The sequence below is a fragment of the Parasteatoda tepidariorum genome, chromosome 2 (assembly GCF_043381705.1).
Source record: "Parasteatoda tepidariorum isolate YZ-2023 chromosome 2, CAS_Ptep_4.0, whole genome shotgun sequence".
Classification (NCBI taxonomy): domain Eukaryota; kingdom Metazoa; phylum Arthropoda; class Arachnida; order Araneae; family Theridiidae; genus Parasteatoda; species Parasteatoda tepidariorum.
The window spans coordinates 30,544,794-30,567,972 of record NC_092205.1 but is presented as its reverse complement, the minus strand read 5'-3'; the positions used below and the strand labels follow the sequence as shown (position 1 = coordinate 30,567,972).

Sequence of the window (23,179 nt, the reverse complement as noted above, 5' to 3'; positions counted from 1 at the left end):
AGAAAACAAAAACTTGATAGCTTGGTCAGCTTAGGTGTTTTTATTATGCTATAAACATGAAATCACCTGGAACTTTAATCGCTTCCGCCAACCGGCATTCATTCCGAAACTAAAATATCTTCGCCAATGTATTTATTCTTTGTTCGCCAAAGAGAAAATATGCCAACCTTTGTGAATCGGATGGTGCGGCATTTGTTGGGAAACATCCGCTTGATCTCCGGTACGGCGATGCTTCTTCGTTTATAGAACATATGGTGATAGTCCATCCATCCAATCTATGGATACACGAGGCAATGGGTTTGTTTGCCGTATTGTTCAAGAAGGATTATATATTTCTCCTACTCTGGTAAGAAAATTTTGAACATAAATTTTTCTTTTTCTGAATTATTTAAAAATTAAAAAGGTAAATTAAAATTTGTTTAAATAGTTTAGTTTCGTAAATTATTCACATTTTAAATTTTTTTTTGTGGGATTAATGACTAATAATTACTTTTTTACAATATCTGTAGGAAACTGTATTATTGTTTGTAATATTTTCACTTTGAATATTGTTATGTCATGATTTTTATTTAAATAGAAATATTTTAAAATTTAAAAAAATAATAAACAGGAGAGGCATTAATAGTAAAAACATTTTCTTTAATTCTTCTAAATTTATTTATAATTTAGTAATTTTTAAGCAATTCAAAAGGTGAACTAAAACCTTTTTAATTCATTTTCATAAAACATAATTTTAATGTCACATTATAATTAGTAAAATTTAAAAATTTTCAAAATTTAAGTTAACAATTAATCTGAAAAATTATTATGATTTAATTTATGTATACGAAACTGCCTTTGGTATGTCTATAAAAATTTATTCAAATTTTCTTATTTCTTATAAATTCTTATTTCTTCTCGCTATTTTTACTTCTTGATATTATTTTATCACGGTTTTTAGTTTATTTTAATCTAATTTTTTTAATTTAATTTAAAGTTAATAAAAGGAATATAAAAGAGTAAGTACAATTAATACGAAATAAGTCATTTTCTTTTGGAATTTTTAAATTAATTTAAATTATTTCTAATTAAATTAAATTAATTTAAGCAATTATAACTTTAAAATGAGTTTGGAAGAAAAGAAAGGTAGAAACAAAAGATAATTTTATGAAATTGAAACAAATGAAAAAACAAGAAAACTTTATACAGTGCTCAGAAGAAAAAAATTAATCACCCCGAATAACTTTTGATCAAATGATTGGACCTTCATGTACTAGGACTTAATTAAAATAACGTGGAGGTGAGCTCAAATATGCGAATTAGTACAGAAAATATCTTAAAATACGAAAATAGGAACAGAAACGCATTTAATTTGAACAGACACATCTTTTTTCCAAGTCTTACGTTTAAAATTTGATTTTTTTAAGAACTATTCGGGCTATTTCGTTCACATTTTTTATTTTGACATGTAGCATTATATACTTTAAAATGATGTAAAACTTTGTATTTCTTACAACTCATAATTTTTCGACTATTACTAAATGAAATAATAGAAAATAAATATTTATTAAAAAATAATATTTTTATAGAATATAATTTAAACTACTAATTTTACGATGGCGTGCAAAAATTTTCCGATTCGCTTAAAAATTTCTCGTGATATGGCGAAATATGCAGAAAGTAAATGTAACATTAAGGCAAGGGATTCAAACTTTGAACTGTTCTACTAACCAAACAATTAGGACCATATTTCCCAGATTGCGGTTATCCCTATAGTTTATGGGTCAGAAGACCAATTATGCTTTTTAGAGACAGCACATTTTTGTGTCTGATTTTGTAACTTAAAATATAGTCTTCACTAAATAATCAACATATTTAGCATCTTTCCCTCAAATAATTAAGATTGAGTCCTAGTACGTGAAATTTCTACAAGCCGTACGAAATAAGCAAAAATTTAAAAATATGTGAAAAGTTTGTCCTTTAGCTTAAATTTATACAGAAGTTATAATTCTAAATGTCCCTTTTACGCTTTGATTTTACTTTGTAAAAAATGCTATGACAGACATTAATTTCGCGAAACATATGTTTGATAAAGGTTGTAAAATAAATTAAATTTAAAATAACGCAGCCATTAATTACTGTCACAAATGAATATACACTTATCTGCCTTCTCATCGCGTAAAAAGAAGCATTTAACCAATTAATAAACTGCCGTTTTGATTTATGACTTAAAACTCTTGCATTGATTGTTTAGAATATTGTATCTTTTCTAAAACTATTATTCAAAATTTAAAAGTATTTCTGATGCTTAAAGGGTAATGGTTGAAAATGAGACACTTTTTTATTCATTAAATACGACAGATGAGAATAGAAAAGATTTATAAGGGGAGGGTGTGTTCTTGTTTACTATCTACCACGGTTACCAAGGAAACGCAATTGTAAAAATTCCGAACACGTTGCAAAACTTTGCTCATGACTCAACTTAAACTCATATGAATAAATCGTGACAATCTAGGAAGATTCATTTGAGTAATTGGATCTTAGTTAACAGTCGAATCTATTGAAACATAATAAATCATTTTGTTTAAATTTGTCAAAAAGCATGCGAAGTAGTATATGTTTTGTAGCCTCATTGATAAGTGCATATTAAAGACTGTAAAATATATTCTTAAAACGACTTTACAGTTGAAAAATAGATTTTTTTAAATAAAGTAATTACTTTTTTGAAATACTTTGGATCTTAAGATAACTAAAATAAAGGAATAAAACAGGAACTGACCACAATTATACCTATTTTTCGAATTATTTATAAACGTTAAGAAAATAAAAAATTCCCCATTAGCTGTCACAAACTAACTTTTCTGCCAATAAAAAACAAAAAATGATTCTTTCGAACCACTGGCGACGAATTGGTGGAATTTATCACCAATCCTGGAAATATTTCTAATAATCGTTCTTCAATTTCAGTCTGCTTCTCCTGGCTGTGAAACTGTTTTTAGTTCCGCTTTTTTTAGTAATGATTCGTTATATTTCGAAAGTGTTTTTGTAAATTTCCTGCTGATATATTAGTTTGCAGCCAATAATATGTACACTTTTCTGTTTTTATTTTTGATGCGGGTTCTAAAAACATAGATTTAAGGTGGTCATGGGTAGACGTTGTATGTAAGTATGAGTTTGTGCTCAATATTTACATACGAAAATAGTGATTTTTTTCTTTTTTAAATTACCCGGCTACATCTTTAGACCAGTTTTTTTCTTTAATTTTATATTTTTCTTATTTTTGCGTCTTTTCTCCAATCTCCTTTAGGTAGCCTATATCGATTTAGTCTAGCTTAATTCACTTAAAAATTTAGAACTGATTTATCATATTTCAAAAGTTTTTTTTGTATTTAAACAATTGAATTTTATTAAAAATTTATAAAGGTTTTCTTTTCTTTTGTAAACAACAGGTAATCATGTTTTGTGGAGGTGGTTTTCTTATGGTGTTCATATAATCATTTTCTCCAAAAATGTGTCCAATTCAGTATAGTTCGACTAATAACAGTACATAAAAATGGAAAAAGTACCAAAGCTAAACTAAAGCCCAAAAGAATTTTTTAAAAAATGCCATGATTTGCTTCCGGCAATATCATTTACCTATGAAACTTTAAATTAAATACTTATATAAAGTAACGGAGGTGACAAAAGTAAAATTTCATTTTAACGAAACTGAAATTTTGGTTTGCATAAGCCAAATTGAAATTATTTTGGTTTGCATAAGCCAAAATTCAAATATTTAAGAATTTATGCACCAACCTCAGTTTTCTTTCCATTGCCAAATTAAAAGCAGAATGATACGTAAATGTCCAATGCAAAAAGGTGATATAAGTCAGAGAACGGTTAGAATTTGTCATTCTGGTGCATAACTTTAGAACAGTTTTGAACGCTTTCTTTAGTCTAAAAATAGTCGCAATCGAGATTAAGTTCTATTTATCCATAATATAATAATAAATTCTATTTTTAGTGATCAAGAATCATTTAAATTCTTACTGAACTTTTATTGTCATATAAAACTTTAGTTAAAATTTCACCATTCTCATTATTCCACTTTCATAGACACGAAAACGAATTAACGAAAATGGCACAAAAATTATTTTGAGATCTCAGTTGAAAAGAATATTTATCTATGAAAACTGGGTAAAGGAAATTTTTTTTCTACATATTCAATCTATTTCAATAAATTCATAAGTATTCATTTAGCACGAATGAATGATTTTTTATAGTTTTTATCGCTTAGTATTTAAAGATATTGCTGAAAATTGATGTCTGATTTTTAACATGTAAACTAATGATAAAAAATAGTTTAAGTGGCTTTATTAGATTAAGACTTTATGTTAGCTTTTTCTCTTATCATTATTCTCATCATTAAAATCTAAAACGATTACAGCGTAGTAATAATAATCACAAATGACACATTTAGCATTTGTTTGGAGAATAATCTACCATCTTTAGTAATTCTAAAAAATTGTTCCATATTTGTAAATAAATAATAAATTTTTTTTTTATTTACTATAATTTTTTTAAAAACTGAATAGTAAAAAATTTCATGTCTTTTTTCTCGCAGTTTTTTTTCTTCAAAACTCATCATTATTCTAACTATCAAGGCTTTTTAATAAGTTGAATCTCTTCCCTAATAAATAGCATACTTCTGAAAAATTTGATCGATTTTAATTTTCATTGCATACAAATATTTCTAGTTTAATTTAATTCGCACACACTGGGAAAAAAAGTATGATCAAAACTAATAGAATATGATTAAACTTACCGTGTTTTTGGCTCTATGAGAACACCAGAAAAATTTATAATTTTTACCGTAGCGTTTTGGTTAAATTAACAATAAAATATAGTTTTAGAGTACATGATGACATTTGGTAAATGTGATGAAATTTGACAATTTTATCATGATATTTTAGAGCATGGCGTAAAAACCATTTATTCGGTTAAATTTAATTTTCAGTTTTGAAAATTCTTCACTAAAATTTATGGTAATAAGAACTATAATTTTGAAAATCCAAATTTCAGGTAAACCGTTACCACATGAACAGAAAAAGTTATCACATAAGTTGTTTTAATATCGTATATTTTGGTTTTTATTATTAGCATTATGTTTCTTTTTAATTTTGTTTTTTAACCAAGAAATCCAATACCATAAATTACGCAAATTTTACAAGAATTTTTTTAGAGTAACTTATCTTTAAAAAAAAAATGGTGTACAATAAAGAACTTTTTTAAACCGAGTTTCAGTTACTTTAAGAAAGTGTTACTTAATTTGCTTCCCCCACAACTGATTCTTTTTTTATACTAGAGATAGTATACAATTGTTTTTCGCTTACTTTAAATTCAAAATGTAACTTTATCTTAAAATATAAATGTACAATATTTAGATTTTTTAAACAAACTTTTCGTTATCTTATTTTGAGTTTTAATTACTTTAACAAAATTCAAGCTAATCAATCTGATTTTGAGAAATCACAATTATTTTTCACTAATTTAAAGATTAAGTGTAACTTAATCTTAAAAAAATTCGAATTGATTTGATTAATTTATTTTTCTTATTTACAGTTATATATTTTAAAACTGAAAACTGATATTATATCAATAATATTTACAACATAATTAAATTTAAACTTTAATTTATAATTCTATACACCTTATAAAAACTTAATTAAAAATGTAAACGAAGTACTTTGTGGCCAAAGGCGTTTCCCACAATACTTAACGAACGCGAGAGGAATAATCTCCACCTTAGCTTATATCAGATGAATATCTTAATATCTGAATATACAGCATCTAAGAAAGTGGGGGAAAATGAAGATACTCAAGCACCTATTGACAGGAATTTACACCCCAATAATGACCGTTAGATCTCATCATACAATCAAATCAGTAATCCTTTTCAAGGTCTTAAACCGAAACCAGTTTCATATTCTACTGCTGTCACCAAATACTGCATTGTTTTCGCCTAGATTCGTCTCTTTAATAATCTCTTTCATGGGACATAAGGTTTTGTTCTTTTTAATCTATCTCACATATAGAATTTTTTTTTACTAGATGGTATTAATGCATGTCTGACGGCATCCTGATGTTTGATAACCTAGCAGTATACCCCCCACCCACTTCCGTTGTTCCAAGGTAAATTAGAAGGATGAATCTGGGAACAACAGGTGGGGTTTTTTAGTCGTGAGTTTCTTAATGAATCCACGGTTGAAATTCACCAGTATGGAATAGTTTTTTTGATATATATATTTATTAAAAGTAAGAAGACAGGGGAAAATGGGGGAGATTTGTACCGGCAGATGGCAAAGTAATTTCGCAGAATTTTAGGTTCTATTCATAATTTTTATTTTTGAAATAAATATTTTAATTTTTGCAAATCACTTTGAAAATTAATAGCATTATTTTATTTTTCCATTCGAATTTCTTCTATTAAAATCGTTTGAAATTCTGTCTTCAGATTCTGCAACTGTTTATTTGCAATAAAATGCTTTTTTTCCCCATTTACCGAAAAGAGTATTATAAAGATTTAAGTAGATTTCAACGGGCATTTTTTGTTTACTTTTCATTTAATAATAAGAGCTACTATTTGCTTAAATAAAAATGTCAGTATAAAATATGTTTTAATACATTAGATTACATTAATACACCAACTCCTAAAATTGAAATGACTTCTAGAATTAATCTATGGGAAGAATTACTTAAAAAAACTTACTAAGAGGTTTGAAATAAATATGTAACTGCCCGGGGTTCTGTATTCAACTTTTAAACAAATGGCGTACTCATTTAATAATTAAAAAGAAATAAAACTTTCTTTGTTTGAAGAAACGGAAATGTATATTAACAGAAAACTAAATCCACATTACAAAATTTCGAAACTTTAAACTAATTTTGTATAGGTAAATTCTTCTTGGATAAAAATGTATTATTTGTTACTAAATATTCTTACATTTTCTTTAAATATAAAACTTTTTTTTAAAAAATTGATGTCCAAAAACTTTAATTATAAATTTATTCGATAATCATATTTGATTCGTCATAAAATACTTGGTCTAGTTCAATATTTATCTGTTAAAAAATTTATTTCAGAATAAAATAATAAAATTAGTTTAATAGTTTTAATGTCCTTGGGATCCAACAGATTAACTCATTGACTAGGTCCCGTTTGACCATCTTTCTGTATGCCACTGTTTATGTCGTGTGTCCCCATACTATACGTTATATAAGTTATTTATATTATGATAGAACGTAGGCAGTTCAGATTAAATTTTTGGTCCTCCCTCTTGAAACAAGAATAACTTTACAACACAAAATAGTTTTAAAACATTGTTTGAAGCATGGTAATATAATAGTTCTCTAAATTTAACACACAAGAAAACTAATTTCTTTAATGTGTAAAAAATAAAAAAAAATAAAAATTACTAATTTNAATAATAAAATTAGTTTAATAGTTTTAATGTCCTTGGGATCCAACAGATTAACTCATTGACTAGGTCCCGTTTGACCATCTTTCTGTATGCCACTGTTTATGTCGTGTGTCCCCATACTATACGTTATATAAGTTATTTATATTATGATAGAACGTAGGCAGTTCAGATTAAATTTTTGGTCCTCCCTCTTGAAACAAGAATAACTTTATAACACAAAATAATTTGAAAGCATTGTTTGTAACATAATAGTTCTCTAATTTGACACACAAGAAAACTAATTTCTTTAATGTGTAAAAAATAGAAAAAATAAAAATTACTAATTTTAATATTTTTCTTGTTTTTAACTTTAAGGAATTTAAGTAAATTTTCTTCATTTCTCTGAAATATTGAGGGGGACCTTCAGATTATGAGGTTAATTAATGAGGGTGATTAATTAATGAGGGAGATCCAGACAGCCACGCATCACCTCACCCCACCACCTGATAGCTACGCCCATGGTTTGAAACATGGGTGGTTTGATTTTAATATTGTTAAACGAAATAATTATGTGTTAATTATTTTTAATAAATAAATTCATATCGGAAACAAATTCGATTAATGAAATTTTTCTTTAAATTCTTTTTAACAATGCTTTTGTTTTGATGCCTTCATTCTCTACATCTTAAATCCTTCCTAAAACTTTGAGAAAATAAAAATAAATAAATATTTATCTACAATTTTTTGAGTTATAACCTTAAAAGCACCTATTTTCAAGCTCTTTCAAACATAATGGTAATTTATTATTAGCAAATACATAACGTTCAATTTGTTTTAGAGGTTATTAATTATTATGGGGATCATATACACCAAGCATCCCAACCGCCAACTACGCCCATGAACAAGTGGACGGTTAGATTTTGATATTGAAATAATTCTGTCTTAATTATTTTTGATTTATAAATTAGTACGCATAAATACTAAAAAAATAATTAATGACATCTCCTACTTAGATTGTTTTTAACATTTTGTTTTAAAGCATTATTCTCTGCCCCTTAAAGCATTTAAAAAAATATCTACAAATGTTTGAGTTAATGGATTATCTTAAATGGATCCATTTTCAAGTTCTATCAAACGTAATAATAATTTATTATCAGCAAGTACATCACGTTTTATTTGAAACGTCTTTCCCACGTTAAAAAGGAAGGTCAAGACCAACGGTATACGATAAAATCATCTCAGACAGTCCTCATGGCTTACTGAGAAGCAAAATGGCGAAATTAGTTGAGCACGCAATCGTCTGTCGGTTGGCAGAGAGTGGAACAAATGAGCAGTTACTTCTGTTAGAAGTCTTCTGAAAATGACCACACCATAAATCGTTATGACCTCAATGAAAGATGAATGGCAAGGTGTCGTGAAGATGTTTTAATTTACTTTCACTCTTTGACAAGAGATTAATTCGTTTTTACAACTCGTGGAACAATGGTGGGTGAGGTTTACTGAAATCGTAATAATGCTTCTAGATTAAGTTTGTGTTGTAGATTAAGGTAAATATAAAAATGATACTTCATGGTTTTAATATTATGAAATTCTAATGTTCTTCAATTATATTTCTTGTGTTTTAAAACAGATTTTAAAAGATACACCATAGTGCTACAATGTAATAAAATTGATTTCTAATGTCATTTTAGAAAAATATTACACAAAAGAAATATTTATAAAATGTTAAAACCATGAAATTTAATTTTTATTTACACTGATTAAAATTTCTAGGAAAAATGGTTAAGTAACAATTTATTTAATTGTTACTTTCCCATATTATAACAAAATAGTCAAATAACCATGAATAAAATGGTATTCAAACTGTTAACTATGAGAAAAACCGTTTATTAACTGCTTTCACTTATTACTGTTGAACAATCAGAAGTTTATCTCACCAACTAGGTCCACTTAATGAAGCCACTTCGTCCTTTGAAGCTGAGTACACGTTATAGCCAAAACGGCTAATCTGTCAATCTCATGACCAACTGAACGGATGTTCGAGTACCAGCGTAGACCCTACACAATTTCCTCTATTCCTTCAACACATGAATTCGTGATCCTGGACTAGAAGAATACGATACTCATTCCGGCTAGAAGACAGTACCATAAATCTGCTTAACACAAAAGATATCTAACTTACTATTTCTTGCGATAGGGTGAAATAACCAAAAAAAACTATTTGAACCTAATTTCACGGTTCATTTGATAAATCATATCTCAACCACAACTTAACTTCAATGCCAACACCTTATGAAAAGCCTAGCTCTAATGTTTAGTTAAATTCCTTTTTTACTGTTTTGAAAGCATGAAATGCAATGGTAAAAATACTCTGTAGTTTTCTATTCATAGTTTTATAACCATACTAGTTGTAAGAGCTTTCAAAACCGTAAAGGTAAAAAAAAGTTCTTAACCGCAAACTTTACAGTTAGTTTGATGGAGACTGTACATAGGCTACACAAGATGTACATAAGTCTTCATCATAAACGTAATATAGAAACATTGTTGTAATATTAGCAAACAGCATCCACCATTATTCCACGGCTAGTAAAAAGGATTAATCTCCTGTCTAAGAATAAAAGTTAATTTAATCCTTTTTTTATAAAATTTTTTTTAAATTATATAACATCAGAAATTAGTTTTTAAATATTTAAGTGATGCATACATCTATTTTAAACTTGTTTTTTAACAATAGAAATATAATTGAAGAATATACATTACATTGAATTTCATATAATATTTTTTGTTAGGTATTAATTTAAATAATGGGGTGGAATTTTAAAAACCTAGACGTATATTGAGCAATTGAAAAAAATTTGGAGGAAATATTTATAAATGAAACCATTTGAAGGTCAATGCGCAGTATTATTTTCTAAATATTTTATTTAACCACATTTTTTTTAGAAAAGAAAGCAAGCAGTTTTAAAATATAAAATCTGTTTTGATAATTAAATTAATTTTATTTGCTTAAAGCATTATTTGCTGAATTTTGATTCGAAATGAACACTAAGAAAAAAAAATATAGCTAAAGCTACCAGAATATGGTAAAATTTACCGTGTTTCTGTCTGTATGGGAACACCAAAAAGCAAGGTAATTTTTTCCGAATAGCTTCAGTAATGATTTCGGGAAAATTTACAATGAAATATGGTTTTATCGTGTGTGATAAAATTCGGTAAATGTGGTCCCATTTGGTAATTTTATCATGATACTTTAGAACATAGCATGAAGCTATTATTTCGGTTAAATTTATTTTTTAGTTTTGCTTTTTTTACTAAATGTGGGATAATAAGAAGTATAATTTTGAAAATTAAAATTTCCAGTAAACCGGAAAGATTGCCAAATGAATGGTTGAAATACAGTATATATTGGCTTTGTTAAACAGATAAATGTATATATATATATACAGGGTGTCCCAAAAGGTCGTTTACAAACTTAACATGCTGGTATGTCATATCATGATGAACAAGATTTACATCGGAACTTGTGTCCGAAAATTAAAACTGTAACCGCTAGAGGGCGATAAGTGCAGGTTTGGATGAGGAGAAAAAAAATTATATCGATAGCGGTGTTAATATGATTTTTATTATAAAACATCATTACATCACAGCAAATGCTCAAAATTCCTTCCATTCGCCAAAATGCACGTTTCACAGCGTCGGCGCATGGATTCACGAACCCGTTCAAATTGGCCAGGAGTGTCACGGACACGTGCTGCCGCTTCCGCGATCCTGGCGATAAGATCCATGNTATATATATAAATATTTCAAGTTTCATTACTATGCAGTGCGGTAATTTTACCAGAATTTTTCCCCCGCCCGTGAAGTGCCGGAAAAAATGTCAAGTATGAAAATATGTTCAAGCATCAAGCTTAATGCTAATAAAATATAGAAATATATATTTTTTAAGAGATGTAATTGAGTTTGTAACGGAAACTTTAAGCTGTTTACCATATGAATTTAGTATTTACAAAATATATAAACACAATCAAAGTGATTGTATTCTAGACTGTTGAACTCAAATCTTTCTAATAAATTTACATGAGTCAGCTGAAATTTTGTTTTATTTCTTTTGATATTCTGGTATGATTGTTTATACATCAAAGGTCAAATATTTTGCCTTCTTAAGGCAAAATATTGTCATCGATATGAAAAAAAAAATATCGCCGCAATCGATGTTACCCATTGTTTTTGAAAGTTTTATTCTAGTTCTCAGGTAATACTATTCTATTGTTTCTGTTTAAACTTCTTAATCAAAGTTAGAAATCATTAATCTTAGCGTTTCTATGCTCTGGTTCAACATTTAACACTTAATAAGACAAAAAGTATGTTATGAGACGGCAAAAGCAAATTACTTTTAAGTGATAGAACTTGGATTTATAATAAAATATTGTTTTTTTATTAAGGAACTCTGTTAAATATCAAAATATACTAACTACGAAACTAGTTATTATTTTTAGACGCAACACTTATAATTATTTAAATAGAGTTTTATATAATTTCTTTTGACACCTTCTCTGTTATAAATATAACCAATTTATTAGCTCGTTTGTGACCTCTGTTTGAGGTACGAGATAATTTTAAATTATTTTAAACATGGGGGCTCCACCTCCTGCTTGATTTGCTCATAAACCCTTTACGATTGCATTTTTGTTTCTTCACGATAAAACAACGGTAAAATCAAAGTTAAAAAATATTTCATCAAAATAGCTCAAAAATAATTGCATTAACTGAAATTTTTTACAACTGATTTAGTTTGGAGTAAAATTAAAACCCCATAAATTATTGTTGTGATTTCATCCTCATACTTTTTTAAGTTCTTATTCAATTTCCTGTTGCTATAAGAATTCGTTAAATATTTTTTGCCAGAAAGAGTATTTAAAAATAGTTCAAAAAGTTAATTCTTAACGTTGTCTTAGAAATTTAATTCGTTATTTTGCATTCATTCTTTTAATTGCATCCATTGAGTGGACACATTTTTGAATATAATTTATTATGAAAAATCTTATAATTTATATAAAAAAAGAAATATCCTTCATTTACCATTCAATATTATTTATAAAAAGTTTTTCAATTGCACTAAATCACCTCCTACAGATGATACTGGTTTGTAATATTATATTCCTGACTTGTGCGTGCAAATGGCCGAAATAGTTAATTGCAGTCAAATAAGATTGCATTATTTATAACCAAACCATACTTTGATCTCAGACGTATTAATGTACTGAGAAAAAAGTATGGTCAAAACTACCAGAATATGGTAAAATTTATTGAGTTCTCTGGCTCTGTAGGAATTTCAAAAGGTAAAGAAATTTCTACCAAGGTGCTTCGGATTATTTAATTTCTATTACTGAATGTGTGAAAATAAGAACTCTAATTTAATTATCTGATTTTCCAATAAATGACTGCCAAAACGAACGAAAAAATAATCAACTGAAAGGTTTAAATACCATTAATTTTTGGTTCAGATAACAGAATTATCATTGTTTCCACACCAGAAATGTTTATGTTATGTATGGTAATTTTACTGAAATCTTTTTTTTCGTGTGAAATGATTAAAATGCGATACACTTAATTAAAAAAATTTTGTTTAGGGTAGCGTATTCAAAACACATTTTTGCCCTTTTTTACGACCATGTATGAATGTAGCTTGACAAGCAATAGCTATGTAGAATTACCGCAGGTTTTTTCTTTTAATAAAAAAAAATGGGACTGCATTACAGTTAATGAGAGATAGTATTTGCACTAAATTAAATAATATTTCAAATTTTTATTGCTTGAAAATTAATTCAATTTCTAAATATAAACGAACTTTTATAAATTTTAAGCATATTTCGCAAAATACACACGTGAAATATAGGGTAATCTCATTCGATTTGCAATTTTACGCATATCGTTTTCTTGCAAAAGAATAAAAGATCCATTTAGAAGTTCTTAGAATATTTGTAAGAATTTGTTAGACAAATGAAACGGTTTCTAAATCTCATGTTTTCTCTTTTATCGTAAGACTTTTCACAAGACAGATAATAAGGAGACATATTATTCTAAGACTAACAGCATAAAGCACGCAAAAAGATCATTATACGAAATGATCTTCCTTTAACTTTCACACTTTGCTTGATGGTTGTACAAACAAACAGAGTGAAACGGAAGAAAATTTCTTTACCTCTTTGTTAAATGCACTTCATAGTGACATTAAATATAAAAGAATAATGTCTAAGTCTTCGTGAATGTTGAAATAAATATTACATTTGAAGCTTACAAATATTGTTTTGAGTAATCTTTATATGTTTGCCTTATGTGGCACTAAATATGCGAGTTTTTCACTATTTAAGTTGAAAACTCATACGTAAATGCGCAATATCTATTGTTGTTTTGTTAAAAAATATATAACTACATATTAAAAAAACATTTGTTGTTAATTAGAAACTTAAATGCGCCAGGAAAATAAGTTTTTCTCAAATTTTCCCCTTAAATGAAATTTATTTAATGTTAATTTTTGTTTTTATTTTATGTCATTCGATATTTTTTTAAGTCAAATTAGTTGTGAAAACACATAATGGAAATTTTATAGATTGGTAAATGCTCAATTTTGGTTCTGTGACGATGATTTTTGTAGAGTAGTAATGAAGATTACAATTGCAAAGTATTAAATAGATCTGCATAAACATTAGGGGCTCTCTAAGGCAAATTTTAAATTTTTTGACAAAGTAACTTTTCTCAGTAAATTGTTTTGATAATTTAATTAAAAATGCTGTGAGTTGTATAAATTTTTGTTTAGAAAAAGAATCATTCTTTAGATTCCTGTTATTTTTTGTAAATATGAACCTGTAGTTGTACTTGATTTTTATTGCTGAATTAATTATTGAAGAGTCAATATTACATGGTGCTGTAGCAAGGATTTCAAAATATTAAAAAAAATCTTTTAATTATAAAAGTAATAAACTAATCGGGACCTGGCAAACATTAAGGCCGAAAACTTTATAAAACAAAAATCCTCAAATGATAAAAAAAGTCCTGGCCTTAGGTTATTGTTTGATTCTTTCACGTTCGGAATTCTGAAAAAGCTCAAAATTTTAGCCCATTTAATCCCTTTTTTTTAAAATAAGGAGGTGTTTTATTAATAAAATGCTATTGTTTCCAAAGCCTATCATACGATTGAGAAAAATTATATCAAATGTTGTTTTTTAATCATTTGTTCGTATATTGCATTTCAATAGTTCCTTTGTTAACCATTTTCTCTCTTTTATTTTAATGAATACGCATTGCGTTAATTGTAAATTCAATGAAATAAACTAAAGTACAGCCTTAAATCATACATAGTTGCCAAAAATCAAAATTTAACAAATTTTAGGTAATTTTTTTTAAAATTTAAAATTTTATGTTTTTTTAAAATTTAATGTTGAATGATGTGTGAAACAAAACAACACGTTTTTCATATTAATTATTCATATTTTTATCATATATGACTTTTTCCTCTAGTGATAGTAGAATTAATAAGAGGTTAATATAAAAAGTTTGGTGAGGTAACAATGCTGGAACAATTTAATTATCAGTTTAAATCAGGAAAAAAGCCCTAACCTTTTTATCTACGGATTAGTTAATAAAAATTTAAAATTCTGATATTTTTCACTGCACTTGTATTAGAGTTTCAATTTTTTTTTAATTTTCTCAATCCTAATTCTAAATTGATTTTGTCACCAGATTAAATCAAAAGAAGAATTTCATCTTTTTTATCTTTTATTGATTCATGAAAATTGTTTATTTCATTTTTCCAAATCTTGAATGTTAAATAAATATAATTACCCTTTCAATAAAGACAAGTTTTGAGGTCCAGAAGTTTTTACATTTTTCCTATCCTGATTCATCAAATTGGAAAATTAGTAAACCGTCATAAGTATTTATTTTAATTAAGTTTAAATAAATTTCTGTAATAAGATTTATTTTGGCTCCTGGTTAAGAAAAAATCGCTGATGATTTATGGTCTATCTGTAACAGAGAGTTTATCTGTAAGATCTGTAACAAAATTCATAAACAAACTTAAAAAAAATCTCACAATTTTTTATCTACAGATTTTTGGAATTTGTTTATTTCTTCCAATTTTCACTGTTCAATATTAATATTTTTGCGCTTTCAATAAATAAAAGTTTGAAGTCCAGTTTTTTGAATTTTTTTTATGATTCGCCCAATTGCAAAATTAGAAAAGCATTAAAAGTATTTATTTTTCTTTAAGTTTAAACAAATTACTATGATAAGATTTATTTTAGCTTCCAGTTAAAAAAATTCGCTGGTCATTTATTGTCTACCTGTAACAGAGAGTTAGCTTGTTAGATCTATAGCAGAATTCATAAGGAAATTAAAATAAAAATTTCCTCACCATATTTCATCGACCGATTCATCGAAATTATTTATTTTTTCCAATTCTAAATGTTAAATATATCAATTTTACTGCCTTTTCAAAGAAAGAAAGTTTGAAGTCCAGTTTTTGAAACTTACTTTATTTTTTCTATCATCATTCGCCCAATTTCAAAATTATAATAGTGTTATAAGTATTTATTTTACTTTAAACAAAATTCCATAATAATATTTGTATCACATATCATTTCAGACGTAACAGGAAGTTTGTTAGATCTATAACAGAGTTTAAATGTAAACAAATGACAATTGGATGATTCACATATACTTAAGGTCAACAAAATATTTCAGTTGCTTTTTAATTAATTGTGATACAGTGATGCCACCATATTACATAATCGAGTACAATTAATCTTTTCAGAAAAAAGGGAAGTTTTTTCTTTCAGAACAATAGTTAACAATTTTTCTACATATTTCACAATATTTCCTAATACACCTGTAAAGTTTCGTGACAAAACATATATTTTTTTTAACTCATAAAACAGTTGAGAAAACAAAACATTTCCCGTAATTCTGTTATTTAACGTTCTTTTTAACTTTAAGCGGAAGTGCTGAAGGTCATTGGAACAAGAACCATAAAAATGAAAGAACCCCATCTGCTTATGCATTTATTTGCGTTAACCCCTTATTCGAACAAAACAAGCAGACGATTCTTCGCTATGATATTCGAATCTGGATAGATGACCAATCTGCGTGTTCGAAAGACAATTGTGAGTTCCGAAAAGGACATCACGTTAAAGCAACTTATAAATGATGCGCATATACGTTACAAAGACGTACAGGAATGTAGTCTTACACGCCATGTTGCGTGGTACACAGTTGTTTGGCAGTACCCCTTTTATTCTGCGATGATAGTTTATCTTAGTTTTTACTTTTTATTTTGATATGTGTCGAGTTTAATCATCGTCTGAAATCGAAGATCGAGAACAATTTCACCACTTTTTTCTAGTGTACATTTAAAAGACACCGTATTCTGAATAAATTGATTCTATTCATGCAAATTGTGTCAGAACAAATGATGTTCTGTTAACAAACGATTCTTTTAATCGTCACGATTTATTTAATTTGCGTATTAAGATAAATATCTAAGTTTTTATCAGTTTGTGTTATCTGCTAGTTGCTAAAAGAGACTGATCTGTTCTTTTCAACTTGTTGGGCAAAACTATCCTACAGAAGGCAATTTATTCTATCATTAAAATTCATCCTTAACTATGTTATAAATTAAATAATTACATTATTATTAATATATATTATTATAGATGTAGAACATATTTTGTGCATTTTGAACCGCTGCATTTTGAACTTTTTTTAATCATGATGACTGAAGAGCTTTTAGGTCTTCAGCCGCCAAAGTTGAATTTGTCTTGCCATATATAAAGTTGTGGTATGTTCTAAGACACACGAAATGGATGCAGTTTTTTCCAGAAATTGGTTTGGTACTCTTACTGTAGTGTCATTTTAAACTGTCTTTATTTTTAATTTTCAGTCGTTTGTTTTTATCATTGTATAAGTCCATCTTTATGCAATAGCATCCTTTATTGTAGTTTTTCTGAAAAAATCACTGAATCGATTTTCAAATTTTTTTTTGTTTCCTTCTTTTTATGACGAACATTTTAATAGGGTCATAAATGTTTCATTTAAGTAATTAATACGTTAGTTTCGTTTAATCGTTGATGTTTCATTTGCGATTTGGGTTTGTTAAGATTCAGATAAAAATTTTAGTTATGACTTATATCATTGTGATAATTGAATTCTGATAATTGAACACTTTGGTAATGTTTTCAAAGTTTTAAAATTTTATTTAATGAAATGATTAATAATAATCTTTAATTCTGTTGAATAAAATTAAAATTTTAATACCTAGCGATATTTCATTTCTTTTGTTTGTTTGTTGTGTTTAAAATTGAGATCATAAAGGATGATTCGATGCATGGTCTTTTGTTACAATTTTTACTATCGTAGATTATTAAGAATTTTTTTTTGAGATTAATAATTTCAGAGTCATGATGACGGGAAAGGTTTATTTTGATACAAGTACTATCGATTCCTTAGAATAATGTCGGAAACTGTAGAAGGAGTATCTGAAACAAGAAGCATTGGATCGATGTTGAAACATAATATTGAAGCAACTTTCCTGCAGTTCTTTGTCAAATTTCTTTTAAGTTCTCTTTCAAGTTTAATAAGAGTACCCGGCAACATCAATTCATCATCACATTGAAGTTTCAACAAAATTTAGTGATAGTACATTCATTCATTATGCTCGAAACTTCTAACAGAATAGTCATACGATTCAGAGAGAATGAAACATTCAGAGAGAATTAGCAATTTTAAACAATTTTCATCACAAACTAAATTTTGCACCAAATTATGAAATATTCGACGAAATTGACGATTATGATGCAATGAATTATCTGTTTTTCTCAAAATGCTTAGTACAAGTATGCGTTTAGTTAGTACTAGATAAGTAAAATTTATAAAATTTTAGACAAGTAGAAGATATAAAATGATATAAGATTTATCCTTGTTTTAAACAGGAAGGCACACTGAGAAGAAAAGCGTGGTCAAAACTACCAGAATATTGCAGAATTTATCCGGTTTCTGACTCATTGGGAAAACCGAAAAGCTTCGTATTTTTCTCCAAAGCCCTTTGGTTCTTATTTTGGTAAAAATAACAATAAAATATGGTTTTATAGTGTGTGATAAAATTTGGTAAATGAGTTAAATTTTAGCATTTTTATCTTGCTAACATAGAGCATACCACAAAAACCATTCATTCGGTTCAATTAACTTTCGGTTTTGTATTTTTTACTAAATGTGTGGTAAAAAGAACCGTACTTTTGAAAACCAGAATTTTCTGTAAATCGTTATTATATAAACGGAAAAATTACCAAATACATATTTTAAATTTTTCTGGTATCCATTTCCATACGGAGCTGTTGTACCCGGCCCATAAAAGTAAAGACAACCCAGAATTTATGAGACAAATGGCTCTTGAAACTATTAGCCAAATACCATCAGATGCTTTACAACTATACACAGATGGCAGCAAGAGCGACGAAGGTCATTCAGGTAGTGGGGTTTTTATTAAAACACCCACGTACACATTGAGTCTCAAATTTAGAAATTCAGAATTTTGCTCAGTTTTCAGATCTGAGCTTATTGCGATTGAAAATGGCCTAAGACATGTTGAGAGTATTGCTGAGCCTGACTTTAAACATATTTGGATACTGACAGATAGCAAATCTTCAATCCAACACCTTAGCAATTGGATGAATGTTGGAGACATGGCTGCGGCTTCAATTTTGGGGGTGCTCTTCAGGCTCTCTGCGGACTTTGGAGTACACTTCCAATGGATTCCATCACACGTTGGAATCAAAGGTAACGAGATGGCGGACTCACTGGTTAAAGATGCTTCTTTGGAACCTTTACAGCCGGATCTACCTTCCACTTTCAACGAGGTCTTTGCAGAGTGCAAAAAAATGTTTATGGACCTCTGGAGGGTTCCTCCTCCGCATAGTTGATATTTCAGAAAACGACCTGGAAGTGCCTTGCTTTTTGAGGGACCTAGAAGCCAGCAGACTTGTTTGTCTCGCTTTTCAAGTGGTCACTTGAGGCGTCTCTCGTATGTTCAGGGGCAAAAGACTTTTGGACTTTGCACTAAATGTAGGACTGCTCAGGCTTCCCCCGAGCATATTCTAATCTGTATCGATATTAAGATCGACGAGGTTTTTTCAAAACCTCATCTGTTTTTAGACTTCCTGGACATTTTTGGACTTATGAAATTGGTCTAATTGGGATGGACCTCTTGGGGATTAGAAACAACAACAACACATATTTTAAATTAATAGCTACCAGAATTATGTTTATTTATTTTTTACCAGAAAGATCATTATCGTACAGTACGGTAATTGTACCAGAATTTTTTTCGCCGTGCACTCATCTTACCCTAAATATTATTAAGTCAGCACAACATGCTCATTACTTTTGTAGAAAACTAATAAGCAATGCTGAACACTAAATTAAGATTCATCTCGAAAACGATAACAAAAATAAAAACATTTAGCGGGCATTAAGCGGAAGCTAAAGAAAGAGAAAGTACTTGAAATCAAGACACCTTCAAAATAATATTCCTGCTGGTCTTCCTTCAGTGACTTACAGATTAGTGCTTTCTTGAAACAATAGTAAGGAAGTTAAATGTAGCGATCAATTTTACCAATTATGTTTACAAGAGAAGGAAAGAATCAACATACTCGTTGAAATAGTAGAAGGTCACTTTGCACTTACCTAGTCTAAAACTTAAAATTCTATTCTAAAGTTCTTAGAAAGAAATTAACTAATCTAACCATACATCATATTGCATCAGAAATTGAGCTTCTAAATTGTATTGTTTAAGATAAGATAAATATGGACATATTTTGCAATATTTTGAAATTTATGTTAAATGATGTAGTCGTTATTTTTTTCATATTTTCCTGCCAGGGATTACGACAATAATTTGTTAATAATTGACTCAAATTTAAAACTAATTGAATATTTGATTAAAATCTAGACGTTGTAATTTAATGTTTATTTCTCTTTTTTGTTATAATGAATTCTAGTTTTTTGCTGCAATCGATGTATTTGTGAACGTGTAAATAGTGTAAATAATTATATGTTAAAAAAGGGACTAATGCTCAAATTTATTAAAGGGAAAATTACAGGTTATTTTTTGAAACTTTCCTGTTAAGGGTTATGGCAATAATTTTTTTTGATGATGGATTTGAGTTTAAAACTAATTTAATATTTGATTAAAGCTTAGACATTGAACTTTACTATTTCTTTCTTACTTTGTCATGCTCAATAATTGTTTTAAACTGCATCCGAAGCGTATGACTAGAGTAAATAATTTGTAAGTAAAAAAAGGACTAGTGCTCTTGATGGCCAGTGAGGTGACCAGATCTTAATACAATCGAAAACTTATGGCAACCTCTTGCCCGAGAAGTATATAATTTTTTAAACCTGAGAAGTTTATGAAAATTGCTCACAATATCTATATAAACAAGATCTTGTCTTCGCTATCAAAGAAGTTTGTGAAAAAATTTCCATGGACAATTTAAAAGATTTTTCCGGATCCATGATCACTCGGCTTATTTAAGTGATTGGAAAAAAGGTAGTTTTTTATTATTGACAAAATTTTAAGTATTTTAAGACATGTCCCTATTTTTTCCCTCCATATTTCCATTAGTTTCAATTTCTGTAAAATTCATATTTTAAAACCAAATTTTATTTTTGTGCGCTTTAAGTGTTATTACAAAATTATGTAACGCAAGTCAAACATATAAAAACTTCATTTAGATGAATTGAAAATAAAGCATATTTTTATTCGATTTGATGTTGTCCTTATACTTTTCTCACGCAATGCATCAAAAGATTATATTTATGTATAAAATGTTTAAATTGTTGCCATTGAATATTAATATATTTATTATTATTGCATATTGAAGTATCCTCCTTAGAAAGATCTTAATGTTGTTTAAAACTGAAAAAGTAAAAATCTAAAGACTTAGCGGAAATGTCTAAATATACTTAGAATTTACATTAAAAATATTGTTATTTTAGTAAAAAGTAAGATTTTGTAAATTTATCTTTAATATTTCTTGTAAGAATTTTAGTGAAACCAGTCGGATACTTAGAATAAACAATGATCTTTGAAAGAATACTTCAATACGTATATGAATTGCAACACACTCAATTCCTAATATCTGAATACTTCGTAGTATTAAATACAATTTAGTTTTTGTAAGAAAAGAATTTCTGAATAATTCAAATCATTTTAGCAATGTATAAATAATAAAAAAATTCTTCATTATTCCAATATTTTTTTAAAAATTCTATTCAATTTCTCAAGTGCATTGTCATAGACTAGAGGTAAGAAATAAATAGGCTCACAAAGGACAATTTGCGTAAGTTACTTCGTTGATTATTTTTAAACGTAATACTAAAACGTAAGGAGAAATAATTAGAGCTTTGACATATAAATTTTTATATTAATGAAATTTTTAAAAATAGAGTTTTGTTTCAAAATGTATTTTTTGGACCGAAATCTTGACCTTACGTATTTGGATTCCTGACTAACCTTATTCTTAATTTAAACATATTCCTTACTTAATTTATTTTTGTGTCTAACATTTTCTTAGATAAAAAGAATATAAAAAAATCTCATACTAAATGCAACACTATTTTTTATCACGATACCGAGCACAGTATAATGTCTGTTTTATTTTAAAATATTGCCAATTAGAAATTTAAGTTACATCTATCTTGGAAATTACTTGAATGAAATAAATATATGTGTCTTAGGAGAACATGATACCAGCCAGAGATTTTGATACTTAATTTAATGGTAGACTAAGTACATATTAATACAACTAGTACTATTTTTAGATTTTAGTTATTTTTTCATGGTTTTTAGATTTTTACGCATTTTCCTTTAATACAGAATTTGCAGAATATTTTAAATTTATATAAATTGAAATATAAAATTTATTTTTCTTTTGATACTTAACTATTTTTTTAAGAAAGTATATTTTATTCTAAAATAAAAAAATATGATGTAATTATTGCACTTGTATGAAATATTTTCCTTTATCTGGAATAAAATAAAATTAGTATGTAGTAAAAGCATTATTTTATGATCTACCTTTCAAATGATTAAAAAAGTTGTAAATGAAAATTGAGATGTTCGTCGAAGAAAATCTAATTTTGCAGCTTAATAATGTGGCGAAATTAAATTGATATTTTTTTATGGATAATTTTGTCGTACAAGTTATGCAATTATGATTTGAAATAAAATGAATTATGGATTATTGAAGCAAAACGCATGGTAATATCTAAAGAATTTATTTAGTACAACAGTGGTTGATTGTCCAAAGTAAATAACATTCGGGTTTAATGCCATGTAAATTGAATACAGATATACACAAAAATAAATGCGTGTGCATCAAATGAAGTTTATAATAATTTCAACCCCATCAAATTTTAATAATTTTTATTGCGTGGTTCAAGGTTATAATTAGCTATCACTAAATGCAGAGTTGTGAAACTACACAGTAAATACTCTCTATAACAAAAAAAAAAATCGATGTACCAAGAAGGAGTTGTCCGATTGAAACGAAAATTGGTGGATAGGAAGACAATAGTGAATGATTAAAATTTCAAAACAATTGAATAATTTATTGCAGAGTTACAGTAACAAGTTCAATAAGGTGTTGACCCTCAATTAAATTATTTNGTATTTCCTGCCAAATTCGATCCAATTGTCGAACGAGGTC

At 27.6% G+C, this 23,179-nt stretch overlaps 2 protein-coding genes across 6 annotated transcripts in view; both read left to right on the top strand.

Moving 5' to 3' along the window:
* The first annotated feature begins 80 nt into the window (after positions 1-80).
* LOC107454946 (serine-rich adhesin for platelets) overlaps positions 81-23,179 on the top strand; it is a 57,633-nt gene continuing 34,534 nt past the window's right edge. The window contains exon 1 of one of the 5 annotated variants that reach the window (XM_043040942.2): positions 81-346. The gene's annotated coding sequence lies outside the window, so the exon portion shown is untranslated. The remainder of the gene's footprint in view (positions 347-23,179) is intronic. The other 4 variants (XM_043040945.2, XM_071177414.1, XM_043040941.2 and 1 more) reach the window with 4 other exon arrangements.
* Positions 18,854-19,390, top strand: LOC110283022 (ribonuclease H-like). Its single transcript, XM_021147500.1, has one exon. The coding sequence runs from the start codon at positions 18,854-18,856 to the stop codon at positions 19,388-19,390; it is 537 nt and encodes a 178-aa protein (XP_021003159.1).